The following is a 14,417-nucleotide window of genomic DNA, read 5'->3' on the forward strand; positions in this document are numbered from 1 at the left end:
GTTAAAATGCTTTGATCCGGATCCTGGTCCGATCGGTCACGGTCTGCAGAGAAACATTCCATCGATTGCCGCGTTCAGGTCGTCAGATGCCGGCGGTACCTCTGACTGAGTGGCTCATGAAACCTCTCCGAGTTTCAGCAATGCTGCCTCGAAAGAGGTCCCCTCTCCGCCGGGCACCGAGGCGTGGACACGCCGCTGGAACTCTGTCATCCGCCAAAACTTTGGCACTGGGTTTGTTCCCACTTGCTGCAAAGTCTCGCTCGAAGGTGAACCCGGTGGTTCTGGTCGCTGCCGCTGGCTGCCTCTGGACCTATGGCTGGAGAAGGGGTGGGGCAAGGTCGCCCCTGATGGTGATGGATAGAGCTTCTGGCCGAAATAACGTTAACGAGTGCACTCTGATCATTCTCAGAGAACAGGACCGACCCCTCGTTCGTCAGTCTGCTCTCAGTTGACAGAGGATCGCTCACAGTAAATGGTCCGATCAAACGTCCCAGTTCCAGGCAGACAGGTCGGATGCGAATTAAATGAGAAGTCGTGACACTCGTGCAAAATGTATTGATCGACGACGAAGTTGGCATGAGCTGTCTTCAGTTGCTATTTATTAGTGCTATTTATTTTTACCACCTTGGAGATAAAGATTGGCGATATTTTTCCGGGCAATGCCAGGCATTTTTTCACACAGAGGCTTTGAACTTGCGGAATAGTCCCCCCCCCCCCCAAAACAAAAAGTTCTTAGGTTGCTCGGAACGCGGCAGTGAAGGAAGCTACAGGTCCCTTCCGATCAATGCACGTCCAGTCAAACAAATCTCCACGGTAGATCCCTGAAGAAGCGAGGTGACGGATAAGCCCATTACAATCAGATGTCGGGAGGGTCTCACAATCGTTTAACATTTACTCGGAAGGTCAGGATCCTCTCGTGAGAGTTTTGCCAACGTTCTGAAACACAACCATCTCCGTTTGTAAAACTCCTGTCTAAAGTTCCACCCTGATATGATTTACCTAATTTTCTCGCAAGTTTTATGGCACTGTATGCTGGTCCATTTAGCACGGATATCGCCAGTAAATCTCATTGGCTTCTAATGCAATTTATTCCCACATTCAAGTACATTAATATCACCCAAGAGGATCTGAAACTAACAAATGGACATTTTACAAATAGACATAGGCGAATACTCCATTGATTCATGTGTTTTTATATTTATTTGGATTAGTGGTGTTCCACATGTAAACATGTAATAATCTTCTCATTCAAAAGAGCAAAGCAAAAGCCCAGATCATGTGCCCTTTTGGTTCTGTGCAATGTTCGACTTTTGCATTGCTGTAAACTACAGCAAGTTTAATGATCTCAGTTTTGCACACATCAATGGCCGTCACTGACATCGAGGAAGGAATGGACAACCAGGCCCGGGGTTTAAGGATTCCCTGGCCAATTTAAACATGTTTGTTTAACATCCTCGCCTCTGTTATCAGTAAATTTTGAACTCAATACGTCTTGGCTCAAAATCAATTCCCAGAATTGGTCTGTGCAGAATTTATAACGCTGCATTAGAAAGCTGCATTCAGTACAGACAATGCAAGTTCTTCCTTCATCGAGTGACACGTCTAATTTGCCTCTTGGTGGAAACTCTCGTTCTAAGAAATGGTCCAGGGATGACAACGTAGTTTTCGTTTAATGGAAACAAAATTTCGTCAAATATTAATTAGCTGGAGACAAATCTGGATCGAAATAATGCTCAATTTCTTGAATTTCAATGCCATTTGGGGATTCCAAAGCTCTAACCATTGGAAAGCGTGCGAGGAATCTTCACTTTATGCGTTACACCGAACTAACTGCCTCCTTTCAAATAGGGGAGCGACTCCAAACTACCAAAACACGTTCATCCGACCCCTTTTCAAACCAGATTACTTCAACGAGGTTGCATTTTCGAAACAAAAAGAGAAGAAGATTCGATTCATGTTACTTTTTCGTGGAGTTGCAACTGTTTAAAGCGACCCAAACAAGCAGGGCTATAAATGTGGTTCCTGCAGCATTTAAAATAGCAACAAAACGGCGCAAAAACACCAGCACTGCATTGATTTTTACACTCAGATAGTTACTATTTTGCATAGGATGTTCAGGAAATGAACATCATTTCTCAAAATTTTTTACAGTAACTTCAGCCTTTGAGTTTTGCTCCGAAATACCGGTCCCGTCACTCGGGAAAAGACACTCGAACCATTTTCTATTAGGCTGATTTCTATTTTCTCTGTGCCCATGGGAAGATCCACAAAGATGGCTTTCTGAATCCCTCCGTTCCAATAACGACCTGCACCGCTCCGGAAACCATCTCACTGATATCAACAGTGCTATTATTTTAAAGACCCCTAAATAGCCATTAATATTGGTCTTTGACGGAAAATATCCTCCGACCTTGGCAAAGGGCTCAGGCCCTTTATTTCCTGTAGATGCTGCGCGACCTGCTGAGATTCTCCAGCACTTTTGCATATTGCGCAACGTATTCTCACTCTTCCTTCCAGATATTCTTCTTTTCTTTCTTTGGTTTGGCTTCGCGGACGAAGATTTATGGAGGGGTAAATGTCCACGTCTGCTGCAGGCTCGTTGGTGACTGACAAGTCTCTAAATGTCATTATGGATTGCTATTGGTTCAATAGAAACATTTCAAAGACTCAGACACATGGATGCAAAAATAAAAGGGTCTGGGTATGAAGCAGGCAAGCGTTAGTTTGTTGAGTAGATTTATATAGGTCGGCACGACATCGTGGGCCGAAAGTCCTGTACTGAGCTGTAATTGTCCATGTTCTATTATAGATGCAGAGAAATTAATACTCATTTCTATGGAAAATCTAGCACCGATGGTCTGCAGGTCTTTACAATTTAAAACCTCCACTTCCATTAAATGTTGCATATTATGTTAAATATCATTCCAAGGGATTGGCGCTGCCTTACTTTGGAACTCAGCAGTAAACGTGCAAAGCCACCAAGTTTTCATGACCTTTACAGTGTACACTAGGAATTATTTAGAAGGTAGACCATTATCCCATCTTACGAATATCTGCAGCTTAATCCCACGTGAACATTTAAGAATTAATTGTTTTAACATAATACTGCGTAAAGATTGTTAAAAGAAAAAAATACACTAAAATATCTGGTACTTGATAGAGAGTGGTCCTAAGTCACTATATATATATATATATATGTGTGTGTGTGTGTGTGTGTCTAGAGAGAGAGTAATCTATGACCATGGCCACCGTATGTGTGTGTAAATTCTCCGGATAATTTGCCTGACACTATTTTAGGATTGCTGGAGCAACATTTTAAAGATTCAGAACGATTTCTCGGAACGAAATCTTCAAACGCGTGGAGAGAACAGCACCGGAGCCCAATTAAACTGGGGCTTTCCATTCCCACCGTCTCTTAAACGCACTTGTGCTTCCACCTCTGCCTAGACAGTAGAATAAAAATATAGTAAAAATATAAATTGCAAACACGAAAGTCTGTAGACACTGGTTGAAGTAAAAGCTCAAGGCTGGAAAGTCCTTTATAGAGCACAGAGACATGACCAACGTTTCTGGTTTGAGCCCTTCTGGCCAAGAAGGTTTCTCCAGCACTATTTTTACTTCAGAAGGAACAATCTTCTATAAAAAAGAACAATAATAATTTCCTGTAAAGGAACAATGGAGTTTGGATATTGGGAAGTTAATCTATTTATCGGAAGAAAAATATTGATCGCTACAATAGCGTTTAAAAGTTGAGTTTATTGAATAATTTATTCAGACAAAACTGTAAGTAATACAAAATGTCCCATCGATCACTCCATGTTTTTAAATGTTATTTCATTTGCATTCTTGAATGTGAAGCTAGGGGAATATCCTTCATTGTCAAATATTCATTACATGACCCACTTACTCCAGCGAAAATAAAACATTCAGTATAAACATGCCATAAAACTCAACATTTATATTGTTCCCAGGTAATGTGAACAACATTTATGGGCCAGGATGTCAGATCAGCAAAGAAATTCACTCTTTGTGGATCCTCCTGCCTTAAGGGTGGCCTCAAGACGTGAAAAAAAAAAGCATTTTTCCCCCAAAACGGGCAATCTCTAGAGATCTTTACCTCAACCAATATCGTAGAAGCTACACTGTTCAAATGGAAAGCATTTGATGTCTCTAGGAGAGTGAAAAAAGTGAGCCCCGATTTTATTTTTGCCCAGATTCACAGAGACGTTTTGCACTTGGCCATTAATGTTGATTTAAATCACAGGTGAGGTGGAAAAAAAATCATTTGGAAGAATGAAACCGTCGTCCTGTAAACCGTGCTTAAGGCATCAATTAAAATCAAATCAAACCCATCCTAAATAAAAATCAGAGCTGAAACCAGTGCCTTGGATCGGTGAGGTGCGATTGCTTTAAGATATTTTCTGGTGTCCACAGAGGGGGTGTTTATTTCTAGCAGGAGCGTCGCCGTCCTCAGGTGTTTTATAAATGGAGTGAAGTGCGTTAAATTGTGCCTGACTTAAAAGGTCATTGTGGATTTAGACTGCAATAATTGTTTCGTGGAGAGATCCTTAAAAGTGGACCCCCCCCCCCCATAAAAAGCTGCTGCTTTGCTCTGTTCATTGGAGGAGGATATTTGTCACCAGGAGAAAGTGCTTGTCAGGATCTCCTTTCGGAAAAGGATTAAAGAGCGTTAAATCTCATTAAGCATTTGGTCCTGACAAGAACGAGCGAGGAATATGCTAACACCAGAACCAATTAAGCTGTCTGCTCCGGCCCGAAACATCAGCTCTTGGGACATCTTCAGTGTCGCTCTCCGCTCTCTCCCTGAAACAATCCTTGTCATTTTTTTAATGATCGAATATGAAATACGAAATAGGTACATTTCCTGGAAGGGGGAGGGTGGGGGGGGGAATAAGGTCATAGAATAATCCATCCAGGCTTCGCACGGTGATAAATTCAGGGGTCGATCTGGCAAATCGCCGACAAAAGGCATTGAAATGATTCATTTTGTCACATTTTGAGTGGTTTTAAGTGGATTTGGGAAGCAGATTAAAAATATAAAGGACGACTTTAAAAAGTAGACCTGCAGCTTCCAATAGTTCGGTAGCTACGGCTGAAACTTCAGGTAATATTGACGGGGTCGTGTCTTGAGAAAAAAATACCAGCCGCCGTTTATCGATTCACAAAACAACCCAACTTCCACCTTTAAAAGGTCATCGCGGGTGAGTTTTGTTAAATGCCACTGGCTCAGGCCAATCCATTCGGATTTAGGGGATTAAAGCCGTTTAATGTTTGTATTTGGTTTGATGACCACCTCCTGCCACCGTTCAAAATGTACCGGGGGGGGTGTAGGTTAATGGGCTGTGAATTGGGCGGCCTGTTACCGTGCTGTATGTCTAAATTTAAATTAAATCGAAGCACAAACGGGATCCCACCAGTGCTGTCTCTGTAAAACCCCGCAAATCTATCGGTTTTATTTCCCTGTTCAACCTCTGGAGCAGCCCATGAGGCTCACCAGCTTGGCAATTGACCTTTTTAAATTTAAAAAAAAATTTTTCACACTATGAACCATATTGACCAAAATACACATAAACATTTCCCTCTTGAATATACAGTGCATTTTCTCCCTTTTCCCCCCTCCCTTCCCTCCCTTCTTCACCACCCCTGTCCCCACCCACTCACGTTCAACATATAAGATACATTAAACCCATTAAACAATGTCATCACACAATGAAAATAAACAAGAAAATTGTGTCATCTACTTTTACACACTGGGTCAGTTCATTTCTCCTTCTTCTCATTCTGTCATTTTAGGGGGTGGAGGTCCGCAGTAGGACTTCTCTGTTGTGTTCCATGTACGGTTCCCAAATTTGTTTGAATACTGTGATGTTATTTCTTAAATTATATGTTATGTTTTTTTCCAATGGAATACATTTATTCATTTCTATGTACCATTGCTGTATTCTTAGGTTATCTTCTGATTTCCAGGTTGACATTATACATTTTTTGCTACAACTGAGGCTATCATAATAAATCTTGGCCTCGATGTGGATGAGGCAATTGACCTTCTTGAAGCATCTACTCTAGCCCGAGAACCATGGGAAGGGATTGCTGGCAAGATAAAGAAAATATTGCAAATGTGTTCCTGAAGCCTCCTTGAAAAAAAATGGAACAGGTTGATGGTATTCTATGGTTCAACACCATGCAAAAAAGGAGAATATAGATTATCTTTCAGGAACTCATTGACAAGAGAAGCAAATCATCAGATATACTACCCACACACACCCCCCCCCCCCCCCACCCCCATCTCCCCACCCAATGAAACAGCAGCTCTGGCAGTATCTGCAGATCCTAAAAAGGGCACATCCCACCAGCAGCTAAATAACTTGGATAGATCCAAACTCTGTGAACAGGAGAGATAACTTTTGCATTGCATCCATTACGAGGATGTAACTAAAATGACCATTTGCAACTTTGCACAGATGCATATAAAACAAATTTTTAATGGAATTTAAATATAGAAGGGTTTGCACTGCACAATTCATTTTTTCCAGGAATGTTGCCCATGAGGACATCCTTGAATTAGACACACACACACCCACAGGAACAGTCTATTTCTGAGACCTGCCCCGCCACATTAAAGTATCTATGTTTGATTTTTTTTTAAACAAGTTCATTGGGCCATATATGGGTGAAATTAAATGAAAAAAAGATAACAAAATGTCTCCATGAGGATCATACTGTCTTATGGTGCTTCACAGAGACAGAAGTGTTAATCTTTTGTAAATATCATAAGGTACAGTATGATTGAGCTCACTTTGAAATTTGAAAAAGAGAGGTTGAAGTCCAATGTGTCGGTGTTTCAGTGGAGTAAAGGAAATTACAGTCCCGTGCAAGAGGAATTGCCCCAAGTCGAATAGAAAGCACACCAATGGGGAAGACAGCTGATCTGGAGTTTATGTGTGAAATGAGGGAAGTGCAGGACAGGAACATAGCAAAAAAGGAAGAAAATTATGAATGGAAAAATTGTGGCTGACAAAGGAAGCTAAACCAAAGTAAAAGCTAAAGAGAGGGCATACAAGGAAAGTGGGATAGAGGACTGGGAAACCTTTAAAAACTTGGAGAAGTAAGAAGGTGATTAGGAAGGAAAAGATGAATTATGAAAGTAATATCAAAGAGTTACTAAAAGCTTTTTTTTAAATATCGTATATAAAGAGTAAAAGAGTGACCAAAGTGGAGGTAGGACCAATAGAAAATAACACTGGAGAAGGTATAGGAAGCTAAATGGTTTAAGTCTCCCAGTCTCAATGGAATGTTGTAGAAATTATGCAGGCATAAGTAATGATCTTTCAGAAGTCAATGGAATCTGGCATGGTTTTAGTGGATTGGAGGATAGAAAATGTCACTCCAATGTTTAAGAAGGGACCAAGGCAGCAGAAAGAAAATTATAGACTTATTAGCCCGATGTTGGTGGTTGGCAAGCTGTTGGAACTGATTGTTGATGGCGACGACGGAAGTCATGTATTCTGAGTTGTTGGTCAGTTGGCGCTGCTGTCAGGCTGACCAAGTATCAGACACTTTGGCAAAAGCAAATGTGAGTGGTTTGTGGTCCGTGAAAGCCATGAAATCCCTGCCCTTGAGATAGTAGTGGAAATGCCAGATAGCGAGGTAGAGAATGAGGAGCTCCTGGTCGAAGGTGCTGCATTTCTGCTTGGGGAGTCTCAGATGGTGACTGGGGCTGCCAGCTACCATCGATCAGTTGCTCCAGCACTCTGTCCTGACCTGTGGATGTACCAGCATTGTAGCCTTTTCCAGCACTTTCTTTGCATTATCGAACGTGGTCATGGCCAATTTATCCCAAACGAGCTCTTTCAGCTTGTTGGCCATGACCTTGAAAAGCATTATCCTGGCTTCTGCTGGCATGAGCTGGCGATAGAAGTTGAGCATACTGACAAACTTTTGGAGTTCCTTCACAGTAGATGCTTGAAATTCATAGTATTTTGTAGCTATTGAATTTAATGGGGACTCGCAGAATATTACTATCAGCAATGTTAATGTCAAAGGGAGATTAGGTTCTTTCTCATTGGACATCAATGCCTGACACATCATACATAGTTCAGTCTAGATTAACCGTCCAATTTCCTAATTATTTACAATTAAAAACAATAATCAATACACTATATCACTTTGAGAAAACCTTGAATCAAAACTCAACATTTTATTAAACAATTGCAACTAGGCAGTTTATTTCATAAATTTTTCAAATAATAGGAGATACTTTCCAACAAAATATCTTTCAACATTTGTATATGGAAGATAGTTTAGTAATAATTGTGGTTTACTGACACCTCAGGAAAGAAAAATATTTGGATGTCGCCTTTTAACATCAAGTAGAATTGCATTTTTGAATGGCAGTTATTTTTTCTGGAAGTTGTAAATTGCCTTTCTCAAAATTGGCAAAATAAGCAAGCTAATTTTATGACTCAAACTTCAGTCGTTGATTCCACCTATTAACCAAAAGCAACAGTAGACAAATGATAGGATTTAAGAAGCTTTTAGGTGGCACATAAACATGCAGCAAGTGGAGGATACAGATTATGTACAGACAAGAGAGATTTAGTATAATTTCACATCATTCGTGCAGACATCATGAACCAAATGGCTGTTCCTGTGCGATGAATGCATTGAAGATGTCGACACCTGAACACCTTTGGGTGTATTTTTATGGATTTCGTACTGCTGATCATGAAAATTACCTTAAAACTTTTCTATCACAAACTCTTAGATATAACCTATTTTTTTATGATTTCCTATCATATTTTAAATCTACTAGTATATTGGCTACAACCAAGCTGTTTTGTTCGGTCCAAGCATGCCTGGGCATGCATTCAGCACAGACATTATGCAAATATTGTCTTAGACCTGGGCATGCTCAGTCAGGATATAAAAGCAGTTCACATCTACAGATGCTGTGCATTACATTGATTATATAAAGAATGCATATTGCTGCCTTCAGCAAGATTCAATGCAGCAGCATGTCTCATCGATGTCACAACAGCTGTGCTGAAGGCTCAAAGACTGCTTTGTAAGAAACTGCAGTTAGTAATGTAGGTACTCAATATTGCTGCAGATGTGTCTGCTCAGCTAACTGGCAAGATCATGACTGCATTGATTAGGAAAGCCTACGAGCTCTGGGCTCCTCACGTGTTGTGCAGTATGTGCAATCAACTTGAGAGCTTAGAGCCAGCATCATTATGTGATTAAACGTGTTAAATTCAATAAATGTTAAGGTAAATGTTTCTGCAACTTTCTATGTGATGCAACAAATCTGAAATTATCTTTGTATTCAGCTTGAAGTTGTTTATCATGTTCCCCAATTTCTTTTGTTGTCCAGTAAACTAAAAATAATTTGCCTATTGCTATCCATTTACTTCCAAACAATAGTCTAAGAGGAATTTGACCGATTGATCCCATTAATGCCAGTATCGTTGATGAGTTGCTTCAAATTACAGTTGAGATTCAAGCTTATATCCTGGTGTATTCACTGCACAAGGACACTGATCCACAAATTGTTCACCAGATTGAATGCAAATAATGGTTAGAGAACACAGGACAAATGCTTTCGTTGACTGCAGATATATTCATTGATTTTTGAGTTTGACCTGAGCTTTATCTTTTGATTTTGAAAATGTCAGGACTAGCATCCAAGTTATAATAAAGATAAATAAACTAAAGTCACCCCTCCCATTTTTGTGACGCTCTGAAACTTTGTAAGAAACTGCAGTTAGTAATGTAGATACTCAATATTGCTGCAGATGTGTCTGCTCCATGGTTCAGCTAACTGGCAAGATTATGATAGAAATAACTAAATAGTTAAAAGTTATAGCAGAAATTGTGAAATAGCTCCTTTTTAGAATTTGGACATTTAATGATAATGTTTCGATCTGTTTTCTTCTCATCAGTTTCTAGACTAATTTCTTAGATTCTAGCATGTCTTTGGGGTGATTTTTAAAAAATCAGACACTGGATCATAGAGATTATTTTCCGTTTGATAAAACATTTCCTCTGGATGACTGTTAAGTTTTCTTTCTGGGAGTTAGGACCGCAAATCCAAGTTATGTCTTATTAATACTGAGGCTGTGTGTGGGGTAAAAATTATAAACCTCTAAAGCAACAAACCAATAGTGCAAATTCAGTAAATATTTTATTCAAGATTGATTTTGTAAGCAGATGATTGGAAATCTTTACAGTAAGATGCTTTCTTAAACATATACTATTTTACTTAACAGACACCAACAATACAGTTGAGAATTACAGGTATTGCGCTTTTGTGAGAAAGCCAACAGAAATCAAATACTTAAAAACATCTACTATCCAACTAATTTCTCATATTATTTACTTTCATGAGGAGAAATATAAATCCTGTTCCAAAGAGCCCAATTGCTACCTTCTTTAAAAATTGATTGTGATTAAAGTAATTTTGCGCTGGTGGGACGCGAATGGGAACCCTCTCTTGATTAGTCTGCAACTGAAAGAGAAAATGTGTTATGAGGTATGTCTGAGGGGGGGAACTTAAGATGAAATACCTTTACAATCTCAGATGTTTAGATTTTTCATTAAATCAGCAAGCTACAGATGCCTAACTTTTTAATCCTGGATCGTCAGGACCGGACACCTACCGTTGTCCGGAATCTTTTGGATTTCAGAATCATTTTAAAATGGCAGTCCCTTTAAGCAAATGCGATGTTTCAAAATCACGCAAAACAGGAGGCACAGGGTGTTAAATGAATTTAGATAAATAAAGACCATAATATCACAAGCATGTTGTTTGTTTTTTTTAAAAGTAAAACTTCAAAACTGGCCCAGACATCTCACACAGTGCAAATGCAATAAACGCATATTACAGCTCAGACATCACAGACTATCAAGCTTCCGCAATAACTCCACCTTCTGTGCAATCGATAATGAAAGACGCTGCTTTTTCTGCATCTCACTGCTACCCAGAGGGGACTTTGCAGCTCTTACTTCCATGTTCATAGACTTCACAGAGGCTTCTGACTGGTAGCATCGAATGGGAGGGTGGGTGGCGATGATGCCAAGGGAAGGGCTCTTATAAAGTAATGATCATGCTAATCAGCGATGGCGTACGACAGGGAGTCGATCTTATAAAGTGATAATCGCACTAATTAGCGATGGTACGTGCCATGAAGGGCCACTTATTAGGAGATGATACCACAAATTAGAGATGCAGAGTGTGATGGGTTACACGGAAGTTGCATCGAGTCATGTTTGGCACCAAACTCCATCTTTGATGAACAGATGTCATCCACCAAAAAAAGTGTCAGTTTTTGAAGGTTGCCTGTTTTTGGAATCCTGGATAAAAGGTTAGGCACCTGTATTCTACAGACCAATCTGCAGATTTTACTTTATTGTTTTTCAGTTCATGAATGTAACTGACATAAATGTTTTGTAGTTATACAAAACCACAGCAGTTAATTGCAACAATTTTTTTTCCTCTCCCTTTTGTCTCTCTCTATCTATACAAGCTACAAGACTTTAATTGCATCTGTACATTGTAGTCATGTGTATAACACTCTTTACACACACACACACACATAGCATCATAAAATGTTACCATTTGGTAAATATAAAGTTGCTGTATTAAGTCCAACATTAGATCATATCCCCCACAAGCAATTGCATTTTTATACATAGAAAATGATTTTTAATGAACAATAATTCTTTTTGCCTTTCTTCCTATTTCATTATATCTATCTATATAGGTAAGAGTTCCAATTCTGCAGATGGTGGTACAAAGCTTGGAGTGAAACAAGCAAGTATGGAGTGGCTGTGATTACAGCATATACATAAAAGTACTAGAGTAACTTAGCAGAGACCATAGGTTCCAGAGGAGCTATAACAGCCACTGTTTCAGGCATAAGCCCTACAGATGCATAACTTTTTATCCTGGATCGTCAGGACCGGACACCTACCGTTGTCCGGAATCTTTTGGATTTCAGAATCATTTTAAAACGGCAGTCCCTTTAAGCAAATGCGATGTTTCAAAATCACGCAAAACAGGAGGCACAGGGTGTTAAATGAATTTAGATAAATAAAGACCATAATATCACAAGCATGTTGTGATATGGTGAGGAAAATGCAGTGGAATGGGTCAAGAGGACTGCGGATAAACTGAATGATACACTGAACATTTGATAAAAGCAGCAATGCAATTTTAGAATTCCATTTTAATTCTTTGTGCCTTTAAAGTGAGGGGTTTCAGGGAACTGTGGCAATTATTTTTCCCCATAAATATAAATAATTATATGTCTAGATAGTAAGAATTTTCGTTTTCCATCTGGGGTATTATTTCAATGCTTTTAAAATTCTCAACCAGTTAGAAAGAGCTGCCCCTTCTGCTCCATCTTTCAGCAGCTTTCTCTTGTTGCAGAACCTGAGACTGAGTATCATTGCACTTGCAGTGATTTATTTACTGGATTAATCACACTCTGATACCACGGTACAAAATAAGCCTTCAACTGGCAGTTTACACAATCAATATGAATGACTGAAGTGACAAGCATTGCTTATTTCCAAATAGGCAGAAATGATTTATAAACCAATTGTCACAATTCTACAAACAAATTAAAATCCTAAATGACAAAATTAACTAAAGAAACACGATGCATCAAATTTTCAAAATTTATGAAAAAAAAAATTATATTCTCTGAATGGTCATTTTTAACCTTTTTCAATTTTCAAGAATAATTTCTAGGATAGCTCTCGAGCTATTAACCTTGAAGAATGAGAAGAGAGTTTGCGAAAAACAATTTTAGACTTTTGTTTGTACCACTTATGTCTTTCAGAAAATTTACATTATTGATTTCATAAATACATTTGATAATTAAGCATTCACATTCAATACTGTGATGGATGAAATGTGTATATTGTCTGCGAAGACAAGTACCATCTTTTATAGATGGTCTATCTGGTTTGTGGCTCTTATATTTTCAGGTAGAACATTATAGCTTCAGTCCCACTGGAGTCCTGAGTGCAAAAAAATCTAGCTTGATTTGAGTCAAGGAGCAGGGCTATAACAGATGTACATGTCATTCTGAATGAGGGTCCATCGTCCTCTCCGGTAGATACAAAAAATTTAAAATCGTGAGCAGCTATAGCCCCAAAATATTGGTCAAAAAGAGTTTTACAATACCGTTTATGGCAGCTTACATTTCCCTTCTTACAATGGTGACTGCACTTCAAGAGTGTATCAACACTGCAGAGTTCTATATCAAAGTCCTTAAGTTGTGAAAGATATTACAAAGTATTAAGAAGTTTGACAAGGTAGATGCAGAGTTGATGTTTTCCTTGCCTGGGATGTTGGGAACCAAGGATCTCAGTCTCAAAATACGAGGTTGGTTATTTAGGACACAGACAAGAAGAAGTTTAGTCAAAGGATAGTAAATCCTTGGAATTCTGAACCCATGAGGGGAATCATGGCACATAGGGTTAGTGCTAAAGCAAAACATCAGACATGATCTCATCATTTGGTGGAGAAGGCACAAGCACTTCTGTTGAAAAAAATGAGTGTTTTTGTTTCAGTGCTGACTTTTGTTTTCTTCTGAGTTAAAAAAAAAGTTAACAATGAGAGCTTGTACTGCTAAATCAATTAAGTTTTCACATAATCAATTAAATGATAGATTAGGGGAAGCATGGCTAATAAACCATTTCACAGACACTCTCAAAAAAGAGAAAACTTGTTGATTTCAGAGAACACTCTGTTTTATCAGATACTGCCCCATTAAGTGACATTGTTTCTCACATTAGGGTTAGGAATGATTTTCTTTGGTTAAGCACCAAGGCTTTACTGGTCTCTTCACAAATATTCATGATGAGACTTCCACATGTATTCATTCAGTAACAGATTCTTTGCTGACGCTAATATTCCATTTACTGAACCACTAAATTTATTCCCACTCTTGCAGTCAATTATTTTCAGGGGACACTTTCTGACAAGTGCCTGTCGTTATGTTGTTAGTTTTCAAATGACAGATGTGGTGTTAACACACAGCCTTGACCTCTCCCACCCTCACTATCTCTTTGTCACCCCATCAGTGTTATCCAGACTACATCTAGTTTTATACTGGGCTACAGGGAAGTGGCTGCTTCAGCAAAACAGTTTGTATTATATTATGCTAATATCCAAGTACTTAAGGCTGTACAAGAGTATCTGTTCACCCTCATTTACCATCAGTAGAAGATTCCTCAAACTCTCCACTTCTTTATTCAGATCTAGAACACACTTCACCAAGTCATTACAGATCAAAGCTGATCTTTTGTCAGGGTCCAAATCCAGTACTCTCTGAAAAGAGATGAATTGAAGACATCAGTAAAAAGATAACAATGGGAGAGAGAAA

General features: G+C 39.1%; 1 protein-coding gene across 2 annotated transcripts in view; it reads right to left on the minus strand.

Annotated features, from left to right (window-relative positions):
* Positions 1 to 10,229: 10,229 nt before the first annotated feature.
* The window catches only part of asz1 (ankyrin repeat, SAM and basic leucine zipper domain containing 1), a 69,406-nt gene continuing 65,218 nt past the window's right edge, over positions 10,230 to 14,417 (minus strand). For both annotated transcript variants that reach the window (XM_069902820.1, XM_069902819.1), the window contains exons 12-13: positions 14,249 to 14,362; positions 10,230 to 10,528 (exon numbers count right to left, since the gene is read on the minus strand). In XM_069902820.1, the coding sequence (XP_069758921.1) occupies positions 10,379 to 10,528; positions 14,249 to 14,362 (264 nt within the window). In that variant the 3' untranslated portion in view covers positions 10,230 to 10,378. The remainder of the gene's footprint in view (positions 10,529 to 14,248; positions 14,363 to 14,417) is intronic.

This window comes from Narcine bancroftii, chromosome 11 (genome assembly GCF_036971445.1).
Source record: "Narcine bancroftii isolate sNarBan1 chromosome 11, sNarBan1.hap1, whole genome shotgun sequence".
Classification (NCBI taxonomy): Eukaryota; Metazoa; Chordata; class Chondrichthyes; order Torpediniformes; family Narcinidae; genus Narcine; species Narcine bancroftii.